This window comes from Macrobrachium nipponense, chromosome 35, assembly GCF_015104395.2.
Source record: "Macrobrachium nipponense isolate FS-2020 chromosome 35, ASM1510439v2, whole genome shotgun sequence".
Classification (NCBI taxonomy): Eukaryota; Metazoa; Arthropoda; class Malacostraca; order Decapoda; family Palaemonidae; genus Macrobrachium; species Macrobrachium nipponense.
Genome location: NC_061096.1, coordinates 56,863,362 through 56,880,233, shown reverse-complemented (window position 1 = coordinate 56,880,233; position 16,872 = coordinate 56,863,362). Strand labels below are relative to the sequence as shown.

General features: G+C 41.2%; 1 protein-coding gene across 1 annotated transcript in view; it reads right to left on the bottom strand.

Moving 5' to 3' along the window:
- The window catches only part of LOC135208807 (putative elongator complex protein 1), a 17,425-nt gene extending 1,144 nt beyond the window's left edge, over positions 1-16,281 (bottom strand). Inside the window, exons 1-4 of the mRNA XM_064241338.1 lie at positions 16,156-16,281; positions 13,521-13,701; positions 11,018-11,179; positions 15-3,295 (exon numbers count right to left, since the gene is read on the bottom strand). Coding sequence (XP_064097408.1) covers positions 15-3,295; positions 11,018-11,179; positions 13,521-13,649 — 3,572 coding nt within the window. The 5' untranslated portion in view covers positions 13,650-13,701; positions 16,156-16,281. The remainder of the gene's footprint in view (positions 1-14; positions 3,296-11,017; positions 11,180-13,520; positions 13,702-16,155) is intronic.
- Between the last annotated feature and the right edge of the window lie 591 nt (positions 16,282-16,872).

Sequence of the window (16,872 nt, the reverse complement as noted above, 5' to 3'; positions counted from 1 at the left end):
GACTTCTTGAATAAGAAAATCCTGTAACTGTGCTTGTATCAGAATACAAATCTGAATCTAACTGACCATCATCTTTTCCTTCAAGAAATTCTAGATGTTGCTTCTCCTTCATTTTCCGTACTTCAATAAGTCTGTGAATGAAATCAGAAAAGTTATTATAATACCTGTCAATTTCACCAATACTAAACTCATAATGGTCTAAGATTCCAGGTAGAATATTTGTATCAATTAAATCCTCTCTATTGTGTTTATATGACAATCTTATAGCGTCTTCCCATTGGCAAGCCTTTACCAAACAGTCGACTGCTTCCTCTTCATTTTTCAGGTATTCTTCATAAAGAACAGCAGCATCTAAAAATTCTCTCCTCTCTTTCAGTAATTGTACTTGGTTGGTAAGGAAATTATTCAAAGCCTCTCTGTCTAATTTTAGCTTTGAGCACATCACTAGACCCATTTTCCAATTCCCAGCCTGCTGGTAGGCATCGAAGGCTTCTTCAAAAGTACCAGACCTTGAATACATAATAGCTGCTTCATTGTAGTACTTTCTACTCATCAAGTAATTTCCATATTCTTCGCACACAGCTTTATTCATAGCTGAAGATGGAGGGAATATCTGCAAAGCTTCCTTATACAATTTCTCAGATACAATAAGCTTGAGGCATTCATCATGATGGTCGGAGCTGTCTTTCAAACAATGGAGAGCCTTTTGAAATCTATGTAGGTGAACATTAATCTTGAATTTCATGTAATCCTCATCCAACTGTTTCAGCTCATTAAGGAATGGAAGATACTCCTTTGGGTCCTTTTGGGATTTTTCTGCAACTATCATAACCAAATCAAAATCATATGTCCCAAGAGCAACATCAAATAGCTCATTAACATCTGAAATATACAAAAGATGCCTTATACCTTCTTCTGCAGAAACTTTGAATGTTCTGTTTGTAGAATCCTTCATTTCCTTAATTTTCCTCAAGGCAACATCCATCTGACAAGGATTCATCTTAACATAGGAAGTCAAAATAGGCAAGAGATATCTCTCTCCATCAATTTCAGTCATGGCTTTTCGAACTGCTTCACATACAATGTTAATTTTATTTTCAGAGCTTTCCTTTACTTCTGTATTTGAATTACTGTAGTTAAAGCTATACATTGTCTTGGAAACATTAAATTCACTTAAATTAGCCAAAAACAAATCTAACCAATGTGGATTATCAACATTCTGCACAAACAATGATGTGTGATTCATGAAATCTTGAGAATTGTGATCATATAACAGATTTAAATCTATTCTCTGTTTACGCATCATATCAATAGCTTTATGATATTTGTGTTCATTCAATAAAGATTTCAGTATATGAATTGACAAGGGCCGAGGACTAATCATTTCTAAATTTCCACGAGGCATCTGAAGGATAATTCTGGTATCCAGAGGAATGGCAGTTACTAAACGTGAACCTCTTTCAACTTTGCGGATTCCTGATACTGAACTATCTTCTATCTGTCCTTCACACAGCTTTCTCACAGCAGTGTGCTCCAAAGGAATAACCTGTAGCGCATGACTTGTTGTTGTTACCAACAAATGATCAGTGTGAATATGGTATGAAGTACAGTTTGCAAGTACTTGTTCATTGGCTATATATAAGCGATTTCTACTTGTTATGCCTAAAGGTACCAGTCCTTCACCTTTTATTGGACATAATGACATTTGCTGACAAACTGTTGGAAATGCAGCCTCTTTACCATTTATGCATAATGGTTCAATGACCTTTGACCCGAGATTTAATTCCAATAGAGCTCCAGAAGAAAGTTGGAGGCATGCGACAGTACCATCAGGAGCAGGGGCTATGCTAACAACTGACTCTTCAACAGGTATCACATTTTTAACTACTACTTTTGCAGCTTCTGATCCTAAAGCATGTAACTCAATCACAGCCAAAAAACACTTTCCTTCCTCCATGTAGCAAGCTAATAAAGTCTTAGTTTCTGCCCAAACCCAATTATAAAATTGACAAGATTTTGGAGATTCTACCATGCTATCTGCTTCCCATTCAATTTGATGTTGTGCAATCACTTTATGTACTTTCATACGAACATTAAATCCATTCCCACCAGACCCAGTTATCTTCACATTGCAACCAAAGTCATCCAAGTTGTCGTTCGAATGTGCCTGGACAAGGAATGTTAGCATGTTATAACCATGTACTACACATATATTGTTGCTGCTGCAACCTGGAGGATCAATGGCTTCCAGAAATCCTGAGTCTTCTACATTCACAGAGTTGTCTGGGGACACATCATATTTTCTGGCAATGGGAGGGGCATACAAGATTGTGTGTATTTGTTCCTCAAACCTTGCTTCATAAGATGACATAGGAGGAGGTATAACACACTGCCTGAAAGGTGTTATTTTCAATATAGACCCATCTATGACTGCTACCTGAGCAAGATCTGAGAGTCCTAGACCTCGAGAGATATCTGTAGTTACAGTCCAACGGTAATGATGTAAGTGTGAAGGTGTAAGAAGATGCAAAAGTAAAGGGACCTCAGTATCCCACAGAACAGAGATCACTCCCTCTGTGAACTGAAGTTCTTGTTTCAAATACCAATGGTAGTTTCCAGTAGTCCAAAGTTGTAAGGTATTAACAGAGTTCTGATCACCCTCCACTGAACCACATTTCTGTAACCAAATTAATAATGCTGAAGAGTCTTGGTTCCACATGACTTCTTTAACAACCATTTCTGTAGGTTTAAATGGCAAAGCAAATTCTTCATGTTTAAGGCCATTCTTCTCAAACAATACAATACTATGCTTGTTTGGTAATCTTTGTGAAGATGCAATCAGGCTTCCAGATGGCTTCCAAGACAAGGCATGTTCAAGCCCATCAACAGTTTCACTTGTGTATTGTAAAATGCCTTCGCGATTAACAGTACGAAGAAATCTGCTTTGTGTTCCTTGTGCGACATAACTGTAAGCAAAAAGTTGCCCATCACCACGCCAACTAATTCGAGGTTTCAAGTCATCCCACTCTGTAACAGGCTTGACTTCCTTTTTAGAGACTTGAGCAGCTTGTTTTCCTTCCTTGCCATGGAACTGAGTTTCTTTTTTACCCCAACCAACATTAACAAACATATTTTCTCCAAAATCATCTTTATTTAGAGGGAATTCATTTAGGGGTTCAAATTCTGCTGTCATAATGACAACATTTCTATCTCCAGTAATCAAGACTAGTAACTCTTGATCAGGACTCCAGCATGATGCTTCAATGCCAGCAGAAACTGAACCACATAATTCAACCTGGAAGAAAATGGAGAAATTGAATATTAAAATGTTATTGTTATAATACAATTAAGTTTGTTCATACTTACCTGGCAGATATATATAATTAGAGTGCCCACCCTCCTCCCCACAGGAGACAAGGGTCATGAATAAAATATGAATAGAAAATGGAAATGGTTCCTGATATCCGCCTCCCAGCGGCGGGAATGGGTACTACCACCTGGCCGCCCACTGCGTGTGCCGCGAGTTTTGAAATTCTGTCGGACGTCAGAAAATACAGCTATATATATATCTGCCAGGTAAGTATGAACAAACTTAATTGTATTATAACAATAACATTTTGTTCATGAAACTTACCTGTCAGATATATATAGCTGAATCCCACCTTCGGATGGTGGGAAGAGACAGAATAGGATTTTTTAGGAAACTTAAATTAAGTAGACGATGTACTTCTTGGTTCCTTACCTGTTAGCAAAGTAGACTGTGATTACTGTCACTTAAGCCTGCTTCTGCTTTTATCAGAGTTGCCAGCCAGGTGTAGACCTGTAGTGCTGGTGCGCTCTGGATGCTCTGTCAACGGGGACATGACCTCAACGTGACAAGACCATCGAGCCAAACATATGGGAGTAACACAGCAACCGACCACCACCTGACCAACTAACCAAAAGACCCCTGACAATTAAACTAAAGAATGGGAGATTTCCACAGAAGATCTCACCATCAACCAAAAACACAACAATAAAACTAACCTAAACTAAGCTAAGAGATAGGAAGAGAGCTACCTTCAGCCCCCAAAACTGTGTCTGCCGAAATGTATGGCCCCAAAGAACTACAGTTCTCGTAAATCGTTCTCACATCCCGGAGGTAATGTGAGGCGAATACGGAATTGCTCCTCCAAAAGGTGCTATCAAGGATATCTTTTATAGACATATTCCTTTGGAAGGCAAGAGAAGTAGCTACGGCTCTAACTTCGTGAGCTTTCACTTTAAAGAGGCTCAAATCAGTCTTCTGGCAAGATGAATGAGCCTCTTTAATGACGTCCCTCAAAAAGAAAGCCACAGCATTCTTTGACAAAGGCAAATCTGGTCTTTTCACCGAGCACCAGAGATTACCTGAGGGACCTCTTATCTCTTTAGTTCTATGAACATAGAACTTGAGAGCCCTGACAGGGCACAGGGCTCTCTCTGGTTCTTGACCCACAAGACCCGACATACCTTTGATCTCAAAGCTCTTGGGCCAAGGATTAGACGGGTTCTCATTTTTAGCCAAGAAAGTCGGGCTCAGCGAGCAGACAGCGTTGTCCCCCTTGAAGCCCACTAGGCTACTGAACGCTTGGATTTCACTAACTCTCTTCGCCGTCGCCAGAGAAGTTAGGAAAAGCGCTTTCTTCGTCAAGTCCCGTAGAGAAGCTTCATGGAGAGGCTCAAAGGGACTTAACATTAGATGTTTCAGAACCACATCGAGATTCCATGAGGGTGGTCTTGCCTGTGGAATCTTGGAGGTTTCGAACGACCTTAAGAGATCGTGTAGATCCTTGTTGTCGGAGAGGTCCAGTCCTCTGTGTCGAAAAACGGCCGACAACATACTCCTATAACCCTTAATTGTAGGAACTGCCAATTTCTGCACATTTCTTAAATAGAGCAAGAAATCTGCTATCTGGTTCACAGAGGTCGTGGAAGAGGAAATTCCTTCCTTTTTGCACCATGCCCTGAAGGAGGCCCACTTAGATTGGTAGACAGCTCTTGAAGAGGCTCTTCTAGCATTAGCGATTGCTCTCGCAGCTGCTTTCGAAAAGCCTCTCGCTCTGGCCAACTTTTCGATAGTCTGAACGCAGTCAGAGCCAGAGCGGAGAGGTTTTGGTGATACCTTTTGAAGTGAGGCTGTTTGAGTAGATCTCTCCTCCAGGGCAACGTTCTTGGGAAGTCCACAAGGAAAGTCATGACCTCTGTGAACCACTCTCTTGCTGGCCACATCGGGGCAATCAGAGTCAACCTTGTCCCTTCTGAAGCTGCGAACTTCCTCATGACTTCCCCCATGATCTTGAATGGGGGAAAGGCGTAAAGATCTAGGTCTGTCCAGCTCCAGAGCAACGCATCCACCGCAATTGCTCCTGGATCCAGGACCGGGGAGCAATACAGAGGAAGCCTCTTCGTCCTCGACGTACCGAACAGGTCGACTAGAGGACGTCCCCACAGTCTCCATAATTGCTGACACACTTCCTGGTGCAAGGTCCACTCTGTTGGCAGAATTTGATTTCGACGACTGAGAAGGTCCGCCCTGACATTCTGTACCCCTGCCACGAATCTCGTCAGGATCTTGATCTGCCTTACGTCTGCCCATAGCAGAACTTCCCTTGCAAGGAGAAAAAGGGATCGGGAGTGAGTTCCTCCCTGACTCTTCAGATATGCAAGGGCTGTGGTACTGTCCGAGTTGACTTGAATGACCTTGCCTGACACTTTGCCTTCGAAGAACTGCAGCGACAGGAAGATCGCTGCCAGTTCCTTTACATTGATGTGCCAGGCTACCTGTTCCCCTCTCCAGGAGCCTGACACTTCCTCCCCTCCTAGTGTTGCTCCCCAACCGGAAATGGAAGCGTCTGAGAACAACACTAGGTCGGGGCTCAGAAGATTTAGGGATAAGCCCTCTCGCAACTTCTGAGGGTCGAGCCACCATCTTAAGTGGTCTTTCACTGTGTTTGAGATCCTTAGGATTGCATTCAGGTCCTCCTTGGCTTTCCATTCTTCCGCAAGGAAAAATTGAAGAGGCCTGAGGTGCAGTCTTCCCAAAGAGACAAACTTTTCCAGCGAGGAAATGGTGCCCAGCAGACTCATCCATTCCCTCGCCGAGCAAGCTTCTCTCCTTAGGAAGGCTGAGACTTTCTCTAAACCTAGCTGCTGACATTCCTGGGATGGAAACGCCCGAAAAGCCACTGAATCCATCTGAATTCCCAGATACACGATGGACTGTATCGGGGTCAGATGTGACTTTTCGGAGTTGACTAAAAGGCCCAGGGACTTTGCTAGGGCTAACGTTGATTGAAGGTCCTCCAGACATTTTCTTCTCGACGACGCTCTGATCAGCCAATCGTCGAGGTAGAGGGATATCCTGATCCCTGAAGAATGGAGTCACCTCGCTACATTCCTCATTGTAACTGTAAAAACCATCGGGGCCGAGCTGAGACCGAAACAAAGGGCTCTGAATTGCCAAACCCTGTTGCCTAAGACGAATCTCAGGTACTTCCTTGAAAGAGGGTGGACGTGAAAGTACGCGTCCTGCAGGTCCAGAGACACCATCCAGTCGCCAGGTCTCAAGGCTCCTAGCACTGACTGAGGCGTCTCCATTTTGAACTTGTTTTTCTCCACAAAAAGATTGAGCCTGCTCACATCCAGGACTGGGCGCCAACCCGACGACTGCTTCGGCACCAGGAAAATCCTGTTGTAGAAGCCCGGTGACCCCAGGTCCACGACTTGCTCCACCGCTCTTTTTTCGACCATCTGGTCTAAAAGATCGAAAAGGATACTTTTCTTCTCTCCCTGTTAAGTCGGAGAGAGGTCTCTGGGAGTTGATGTTAAAGGAGGAGGATGTAAAAAGGGGATCTTGTACCCTTGCTCTACGATCTTGAGAGTCCAAGGGTCCGCCCCTCTCTGCCTCCATGCCTCCGCAAAGAACTTCAGCCTGGCCCCGACTGGCGTCTGAAGGACAAGATCTTCATTTGGTAGATTTTGGCTTAAATGAAGCTCTTCCTCTCGAAAAACCTCTCCCTCGAGGAGCTGCTCTCGAGGGGGGTGCCCCGCGAAAGGGTTTGACTTTCTTCGGGGGTCTCACGAACGAAGATGTAGAAGGAACTGCTGGGCGCCTTGAAGACTGTGCCTGGGTCGCCTTCTCCTGCAAACTAGTCGCAAGATCTTTCACCATAGCCTGGGGGAAGAGATGGTCCGAAAGAGGCGAAAAGAGCAATTCCGCTTTCTGAGCGGGAGAAACCGACTTAGCGGTAAAATTACATAGAAGAGCTCTTTTCTTCAGGAAAGCTGTTCCAAAATGAGAAACCAGCTCTTCCGAACCATCCCTGACGGCCTTGTCCATACACGACAACACGCTGGACAGCTCCCCCAGACTGAGAGAATCAGGGCTTCTAGACTGAAGGTCCAAATTGAAGACACCCAAAGTGCGCAGCAGTCCCTTCAAGTGGTGGTCCGTCTCCACAGGAGTCCAGGACACCTTTGCAGATGATAAGAGGGACCTCCTCTGAGCGTCTACTAAACTGGAGAAGTCCCCAAGAGCGGACGAAGGAACCTTCACCCCCACGTCCTCCTTGGTTTCATACCAAATGCCTCCTTTCCCGGAGAGTCTAGAGGGAGGAAGGGCGAAAGTGGTCTTGCCCTGGTCCTTCCTTCGAGACACAAAATCTTGGAGCTTCTTGAAAGCCCTCTTGGTTGAAAGCGACGTCTTCATCTCTACAAACTCAGGAGTCTTGACTGACTTAGAAGACGAAAGTTGAAAGGGAGGAGACCTAGGGGCTGCCGGCTGAAACTTATCCCCGAAGGACGAACGTAACAGCCGCACAAGAACCTTATAGTCTGAGACAGCCAAAGCTACAGGAGGTTCCTCTTCGACTGAACTCGCTGGACTACTATGTTCCCCTTCTTCTCTAAGAGGAACTGGAGAACGTCCATCCGGAGAGGGCGTACGTCCAGCAGGCTTAGGTCTAAACAAAGACTTCCGCTGATTAGAAGTTACCGCTTCAGGCACGGACTCGCCCTTACAACGATCCTTTGAAGGACGGACATCTTGTGAACGTAGAGCGTCCTTTGAAACAACGGGAACTGTCTTACTATTAGACACGTCCCTACGAGAGGAAGCACGAGCTTCCTGACGAGAGGCGCCAAAAGCGTCCTGCTGAGCGTCCTCAAAAGCGTCCTGCTTTTCAAAAGCGTCCTGCCTCGTCCGAAAAGCGTCCTGCTTCGAACGGAGAGCGTCCTGCCGAGCGTCCTGCTTCTTGTAGCAAGCGTCCTGTCGAAAGCGCAAAGCGTCCTGCTGAGCGTAAGATCTACTCGGAGAACGAGAACGGTGACGATCCGGAGGAGGAGAGAGAGACGAACGAGACGAGAGAGAAGGAGACTGCTTCATCCTCTTGACGGGCAGCCTGACGTCCTTTCTCCGCTTAGGCTCGACTGCTGCTGGGCGAGTCCTTTGAGCCATGAGAGACGAAATCTGGTCCTGAAGGGACAAAAGGATTTTCTTCGTAGGTGACGAAGAAGAAGGGGCAGGACTGACCCTGCGAGAAGGCAAGGGGCGAGGGGACGCCTCCTTCCTTCTCGCAGGTACAGCTACCTGCATCTCAGGGGAACACGCCTGTGCGCGCAACCCAGCGTCCTCGTCGGTTGAGACTCTACCTCTCTTCTGAGGAGGAAAAGCGTCATACGCGTCCTCTGAAGAAAGCGGTGATATAGGACGTGAAGCGTCCTCAAAACGAAAAGTCCTTTTCAGCGGACGAGAGTCTCTCCGAGCGCTCCACCCCTTGCGCGGGGAGGACGCTTCGGAGGACGCTTCGGAGGACGAAAAGCAATCCTTCAGGACGCGCGCCCGTGCGCGCTCCTTGGCAGCCTGGGACTTAGCAACAAGGCCTGCCGAAGGGACGCCAGATCGGTGGGGAGCCCCCGTAACCCTCTTGCGGCTTTCGACATACCCACTCCCTGAGTCCTGGGAGTCCGATAGAGGTCTAGGCCTAGAGGCATTATGGGGCCGATCTGACGCCCCCTCCACAACACTAGGGGCACAATCACAAACTTTCACAGGGCCAGTTTCTAAGGCCAACACTTTAGATTCAAGAGCGCGAATAGACCCGAGAATCAGAGAAAGGGCATTACCTTCTCCAGAAGGCAACAACACAGGATTAGGTTGAACAAAATCTACCGGTGTTAGAGGAGAAATATTACATTCCTTACCTTTTGTAGAACTGCTCTTGGAGGAAGACCTCCTGACTCTATCACACTCCAATTTACGCCGATAGGTCTCATACATCTTCCATTTATCATCTGACAAATCCCTGCATTCATTGCACCGATCATCAACCAAGCAAACATGCCCCCTGCATTCCATACAAACTGTGTGAGGATCAACTGAAGGTTTAAGAAGCCTCACCTTACATTCACTCCTCACACACACTCTGAAACTCCCTGTACTTGATCCCGACATCATGTACACAGAAAAGCCAATCCAAAATAAAAAACCAATCCACTATTACGCGTGCCAATCCAACAATCCAGAGTCGATACCAAAAGTCAATCCAGATAATTTAAAGCGAGATAATCCAAAAATCCTAGACGGAGGTACTGCAAACAGTTGTTTCCAGCACCGGCGACAGAAAAAATATGAATAGAAAATGGGAATGGTTCCTGATATCCGCCTCCCAGCGGCGGGAATGGGTACTACCACCTGGCCGCCCACTGCGTGTGCCGCGAGTTTTGAAATTCTGTCGGACGTCAGAAAATACAGCTATATATATATCTGACAGGTAAGTTTCATGAACAATATAAACTATTCTTATTTTTTTCACTTACCACATACAAACTTTTATAAACTATGGCAATGTCTAAACTATGACCTGCAAATTTTTCACAGGAAATTCAAGTTGTTCATAAAAACCCGTTACTTGCATGAGCTCACATTCAAGGTCTCCAAATGTCCCATTTAGTTTTTTTTTTTTTTTTTTAACCACAATTGATAACCCTGCACAAAAATGTATAGATTCACAAGTCCCCAGTGGTTAACTACCCCACATTTTGTGTTGCTTCAAAGTGCTACTTATTTTTTTTTCTCAATGTGACAGGAGAAGAACTCTTTGCCCTGCTGTGTCCATCCTTTGCCAGCTTCATGGTTTTCTTCACCGTTAAAAACGGAAGTTTAAGAAGGTAAGTTTTTGAAAGTGCCTCTTCTTTCTTAAATTTGGTAAGAAAAAACATTACCTCTAATCGTCAAGCAGGTTTTTATTGGTTTCTTACTTTTTTGTTTTAGTATTTTGGTATTTCTTGGCACTGAGTAATTATCTAAGTAATAAGTAGTAACCTAATTGACTTATTTTCTATGTTGATTTTTGTTCAAATAATTTTTTTTTTCCAATAAGGTTTAGGTAAGTACTTATGAAGTAAGTCTGTATTTTCCTTACATACCTCCTTTTTTTACCAATATAATTTTCTCTACTTTGTTATTAGTAACAGGTTAACTTTATTTTTTTAACATGCATTTACCTTTGTTGTACAATGGCTCTTTCCTAGCTGTTAACACTACTGATTACCCACAAAATTCATCTGTTTTGATATATAGCTTCATTCCAGTCTGGGATTCTTTTGTTTTGTGTAAATTTTCATTTTTTTTTCTTTAAGTTTTATAGAATTACACTTGTTTCTAACTAGCTTACAAGTTTTAGCACTTGAAAGTTAGCTCTCATTTGCGCGACCCCCTTTTTTCCCTTTTTTATTGACTATGCTGCAGCAAAAGTTAAGTTTACAGTACATAAGTTTCATTTCTTCACTCCAGTTTTTAGCTTTAAAGTAATTTTTGGTGTGTTTGTTATGCTAAGCTTTATAGTTATCTGATGAACAGGGCACTGTAACAAAGAGATTCTAAAAGCACAGCACAAGTAAAAAGCTCTTTCAATCTGGGGCTCACTGAAGTAAAGCATTTCAAATTCAACAAGATTAAATAACAGAAACATGCCTTGACATATAAATAACACATTACCTCACATGTTTCAACTGTGACAGTGATGACATCACCCTCTTTTGTTATTGCACAGATGCTATTACTTGCAGTAACAATATCTGCACCAATAACTTCTTTTGTTGCAATGTCATGATCAGCCCAGGAGAGAGTAGTCAATGATTCACAGTTGTCATCACTACCCTGTAAGAAAAGAAATAGTTTAACATTATTGGTGAGGGAACATTAAAAGTACACATTAACATAGCATATTGACAGTTATTAAAATACTATGTGAATAAAGTTACTGTTATAGACACTTGAACTTTTCCTGAAAATATTTGCCCCTTCCAAACTATAAAAAATTATAAATAATTTATATATTCAATAAGTACACGCATACTTTCTATTTCATTAATGTCTGGCATAGTATATATTACGTGAGAGTTTAATCTTTTGCTACATATAAAAAACCTTAACCTTTCCTAGGTAAATCTACTGCACAGAAACAAGCCCCTTACTCATATTTTTAAGAGCATCTTTTGTTGCCTCATCTTATTGGTCAACCTGAAAGGCTGGGAGGAGGGCACTCCCAGTATCCTATAATATATCTACATGAAATTATTCCCAGTTTCATGTATACATACAGGAAGGCACTCCCTGTGTCAAATCATTTATTGTACCTATATTATTCACTTAACACCTTACCTTTCTTAGGTATGTTAAATTGCTAAGTACAGATGGATGCTGATTATGCAGTCCATTAGCTTTGTTGCTCCACTGCAATCAGTAAAGTTGGTAAGTAGGTGTACATTCAAGTTTCAAAGCTCAAAAGATCTCAGCAGTCTGTACATATCTACTATACAGTGCTTACCAAAAAGGGATAAAATGTCACATGTGAGATGATCTTACTTTTGTGAATAAAGTGTACTGTGTCATGAAAATATCAGAATACCTAACAGGAAATTAAAGAGTTAGATAAAAAGAAAAAAGTGTAGGATGGGTGATATGGAGCTGGCTAATCAATTTACCTACCCATAACTACTAACACAGTCTTATCATTTATGTACCTATCATCTGTTGAATTGTTTCAAATAAAATGGCATGAAAATGGAAAGTTACTTATTCCCTAAATTTAACAATAACCACTTGAGGATTATTAAAAATCTCATATGACAAAATTGACACTGTCCTTAGTTAAGGCATACTCATGTGTCTATCATGTCTCGAGTAATGTTTCACATATGAAAAGAAATGAAAATTGAAAGGGATTTCCCATATTAACAACTTGAGGAAATTGAAAATTCTCATAATGATATGTGAACACCACCTTTTGTAAAGAAACAGTGATGTGTTAATACAATCTAGAGTGATATTTCAGATATTCACGGTGCCGAATGACCAAAATAGGTCCCCATGCTTGGGCTTGTTCCTAAATTTCATAATCCATCCATCCGTCCATCCATCCTATTTCAGAGATAAAGTACCATGGAAATTGAGTGGTATCAACCAAATTCCACACTATCCACTAGGGATTATACAATGTTCTGATAATGATATAATGAACACTGCCCTTGATGAAGGATTAGTCATCATGTGAAATAAAATGCTTGTACTGACCCCTTAGGTACCCAATTGTAAATACAGCTACCAGAAACCATTAAAGTAGATCAGAGTAGTGGAATTTAAATACATAATCTGGGATTTAGGTACTTCTTTACAGATCCCTCAGACCAAAGGTAAGGTCGTCTTGCTGACACCAAAGGTATTTTTGAATTTACAAACAATGTAAATTTAAGCTCTCTTAAAAATGTGAAGCAGAACGAGACATCAATCAGAAGCTTAAAAAATGTGAAATCAAAATTACGTAAGGCTAAGATAAAAAAAAAATAAAAATGCAAATAAAGTTGTGGTAAAATACATTCACCTGGATGCATACATATAACACAAGAGTCAAAGCAAACTGACACACTTAATTACAAGGAAGGAACATTTACTTCATGAACACAGAAAATTTACGTTAGAAGACTGAAAGCAAAACCCAAGCAGCTAAAAACTTTTAAGGTATATCTGGAGACTGCTGTTTGCACTTTAGGGTTATTTTAAAGTAATGAATTTGTAATGAAACTAACCACACATTCAATATAAATATATCATAACTGATACTATTTATATTAAAAATCAATTACAGTAATATATTACCTATCCAAAGCAGAAAATCATCTTGACTCCTCCTGCATAAGAGAATGATCTACTGTACTCCACAAACTGTCTGCCCTGTTGACTCAAGGATTCTGTATATTTATATGAATAAATGACAACTACCCCTTCAAAAGGAAGAAGGCCAGAAACCATATAAAATCTGGTAACTCACTTAAAAAAATCTGAAGGTATGGCATGTAAAAATAACAGCTTATTTTGGGGTACAATTACACACACAAAAAATAAATAAAATAAATTAAAATACATCATACAATATTGGGAAACTTCAAATGTGAATAATCCAAGAAATATGGAGATAGAAAAATGGAAACATTTTTCTTACCGTCTCTAATTTTTCTATTCCTTTGCTATTTACAAAGTATACATTTCCTGTAATGTCTTTGCAAATATGGCCATGTGATGAAATGGCAACTTTATTTTTTCTGTGTTCAGTAATCTTTAAATTCCTCATTTCTTCTGTGCCTTAGAACCTGATGGAGAATGACTATTCACAAATCCATTACCTGAAAATGAAAAGTTATGGTTAGTTTTCCTACCATTTTAAATCTATGGAACTTTCTACATACTTCAAAGGGGCATTTCTGACTAGTTTTTTTAAAAGTAGAAATGCTGCAAATTAAGGGAGTATGGGTTATGTAGTTGGGTGGTGGTCAACATACTGATCCTTTTCAAAAGACATTCGATTCCATGGGTACTGGGTTGTACTTGGTGGATCAAACGAGGTGGAAGTAGTATTGAAAAGGAAGGACCTGAATATCCAAAGAATTTCAAGAATTCAAAGGGGAATTCAAAGTGCTGCTAATAAGCCTTCAGTATTAACGAATAAAACAGCTGATTTCATGGCAGTTTTACTATATGGGGATTCATCATGATTCAACAGTCAAAGTATGAATGAAGCAGTGGCTGGAAATAACAAATTGAAATAAATCCAGAGACAGTGTGTAGAAATATGGATACAGTCCTCCTGGGGAGCAAAGCCCTATGGCCAGGAGATCTGTGTATGGTACACTAGGATAGATTAGGTTAGGTTAGGTTACATTCCTGCATAAATATACGAGGCTGATGCAATGCTGATGGAAAAGGAATAGGCTTGAAACATCCCTCTACCTCGGTTTTATTTTAAACACGCATAAGGTAAATGACCGAGCGGCGACATCAGTCAAGAGATGTGGCCTATCCAGACAACACCCTGAGACCTCTACGCTCCTTTTGAAGTAAATGTTTTCTCCCAAATTACGAAACAATGGCATAACTCAATTGCTTTTTCAGGAAGTGGCCACGTTCCGAAACAGGTGGCTGCTACTTCGCTGCTCAGTCACTTAACCTTTTTAGTCCTTGGTAAGAATGTGGAAAGGCCTTGTTATTGGGTATCGTTTGAACAGAACTAGAACAGAGACTAATAGGCTACTAGGCTACCTATATCATTGTTTTTCAATCTGGTATTGTTTTGAAAAAAGACAAAATACTACCTAGTAGGCTACAGCTACCTAGTCAGTGAAAAGTATTAAAAACAACACTTCGGTAGTAGGCTACTACTAGCTAGGCTAGGTAGTGCAAAAAAAAAAAAAAAAAAAAGACCTGGATATTGGTACGGCACTCTTATCCCAGATTGTGATAGTTATTGGTATGGGTGTGAATAGCGCATGCGCGAACCCTTTTTTACCGCCTCAGCCGCATATCAGTGACAGCAAGAAAATGACGACCTAGCAACGTGAACCGTGTAATAATACAGTTTTCGCTGAAAAACAGATGTTTTCAGGTTTCAACAAGCTGAAAAAGGCAATAGACGTCTACGAAGAGTCAAACCTCCAGAAATTGTATATCCGTAGGTCACGAACAATCGAATTGGCCCTGAAAAGAGCTCCGAAGAGGAGCCCAAAGTCTTCTTTGAATCTCCTCTCTGGAGCTCTTTTCAAGGCCGATTCGATCGCTTGTGACCTACAGATATACAATTTCTGGAAGTCTGACTCTTCATAGACGTCTATTGCGTTTTTCGGCTCGTTGAAGCCCGAAAACATCTGTTTTTTGATGAAAAATGATGTATTACACAGTTCAGAGGCGATTCAAAGAAGATATGAAGTGCACAGCTAGATTAGTTAAGTTTTATTTTTCATGTATATACCTAGTAGTCAAAATTTAAGTAGGCCTATGTTTAAGTATTATTGTGATTTTTTATATTTTCATTACTGTCAAAATGTTTTGGTGCTTTGGTGATGACAGTATGGTGCTTCACTTTGACATTTTGAATTGAACATGTTAAGCGAAACAATTCAGTTCGACTATTATTACTACTGTTGTTGATCTTCTAGTGCCGTACCTCCTATAGCTCTTAGCAACAGTGTACAGCAACTGCTGCATGATTAGCAAACTGCCGCTCTTACATCTACTAGTTAGTAGCGTAATACGGCACCACTGACATAACCTGACGTACCCCCACTACCTGTTATTTGTACGGTAGGAAGAATGAAATTGACGCGTGCGCAATTCACTGCCGTACCAATATCTATCGCAATCAGAGATACGGCTGCCGTACTAATAGCCTGTGCCAAAAAAAAAAAAAAAAAAAAAAAAAAAAGCTAGGTAAGTACTTTTTCGGAGGGTGTGTTAGGCCAGTCCATGTGGTTGTTTCCCCTAATAAAGTACCAGGTAGCCTAACAGTAGGTACTACCTACCTAATTAGAGAGCCCACCTTAGCGTCATGTTTATCCAAACTGCACTTAAATACGCCTTATTTCAGGTACTAAGCTACCAGGTATACTAGTATAGGAACACCCTAACCTTGGGCATAGTGCCTTCATAACCTGCGAAGATTTTGGGTAGCTAGGTACTAGCTAAGGTATCTGCCTACCTATACTAGGTAATTTGTGGGCATTTCCGAGAGGGTTTATACCCCGGGTTTGCAATCAACCCTGTCGTGGTTACATAAATACCAAAACCCTTTTATGAGGCTAACTTACCTTGAAAATTTACTTAGATTCACGTACAAAATCAACAAAACAATAGGTACCATAGGTATATTGTTAACTGTCAGTAATGTTGCCTCATGTTGTGACTCGAATTGACGTAAATGGCTTTCTCTGTAACGGCACCTCTCAACCGCCTGAGCCATCGTCATTTATATATATATATATATATATATATATATATATATATATATATATATATATATATATATATATATATATATATATATGAAACCATTATTAAGGAGTCAGCAGACTATAAACCTAATAGAACTCCAAAGGGAAATCAGCCTACAGAGAGACAAGTTATATGAAATGGTGATAAATGCATAGGTATGACCAATAGAAAAGAAAACCATTACTACCTCTGAATTCAGGAGAAAACGGCAAAGAACAGCAATAAATTTGCTCCTCGCTTAAATATTTGGAGGCCGGAAGGTTCCACAACTCTACTGGACAAATATTCCATATTTCATCTGTAATCAAAATAAAACTCCTGGCAAAGTGAGTAGATAATAGAAAATGACCAAATGTACACAGCAGCAGCTTGCCTGGTGTTGCAAGCAAAAATAGCTATTTTTGTCCGTAATTATTTTTGCTCTTGTATTTTATCTTTCATTTTTTAGATGATGCAATAAATGCATTTCCAGATTATTCCTATGTCACGTTGGCAGTATATCTAATATAGATATTTCATATACATAGGGTTCT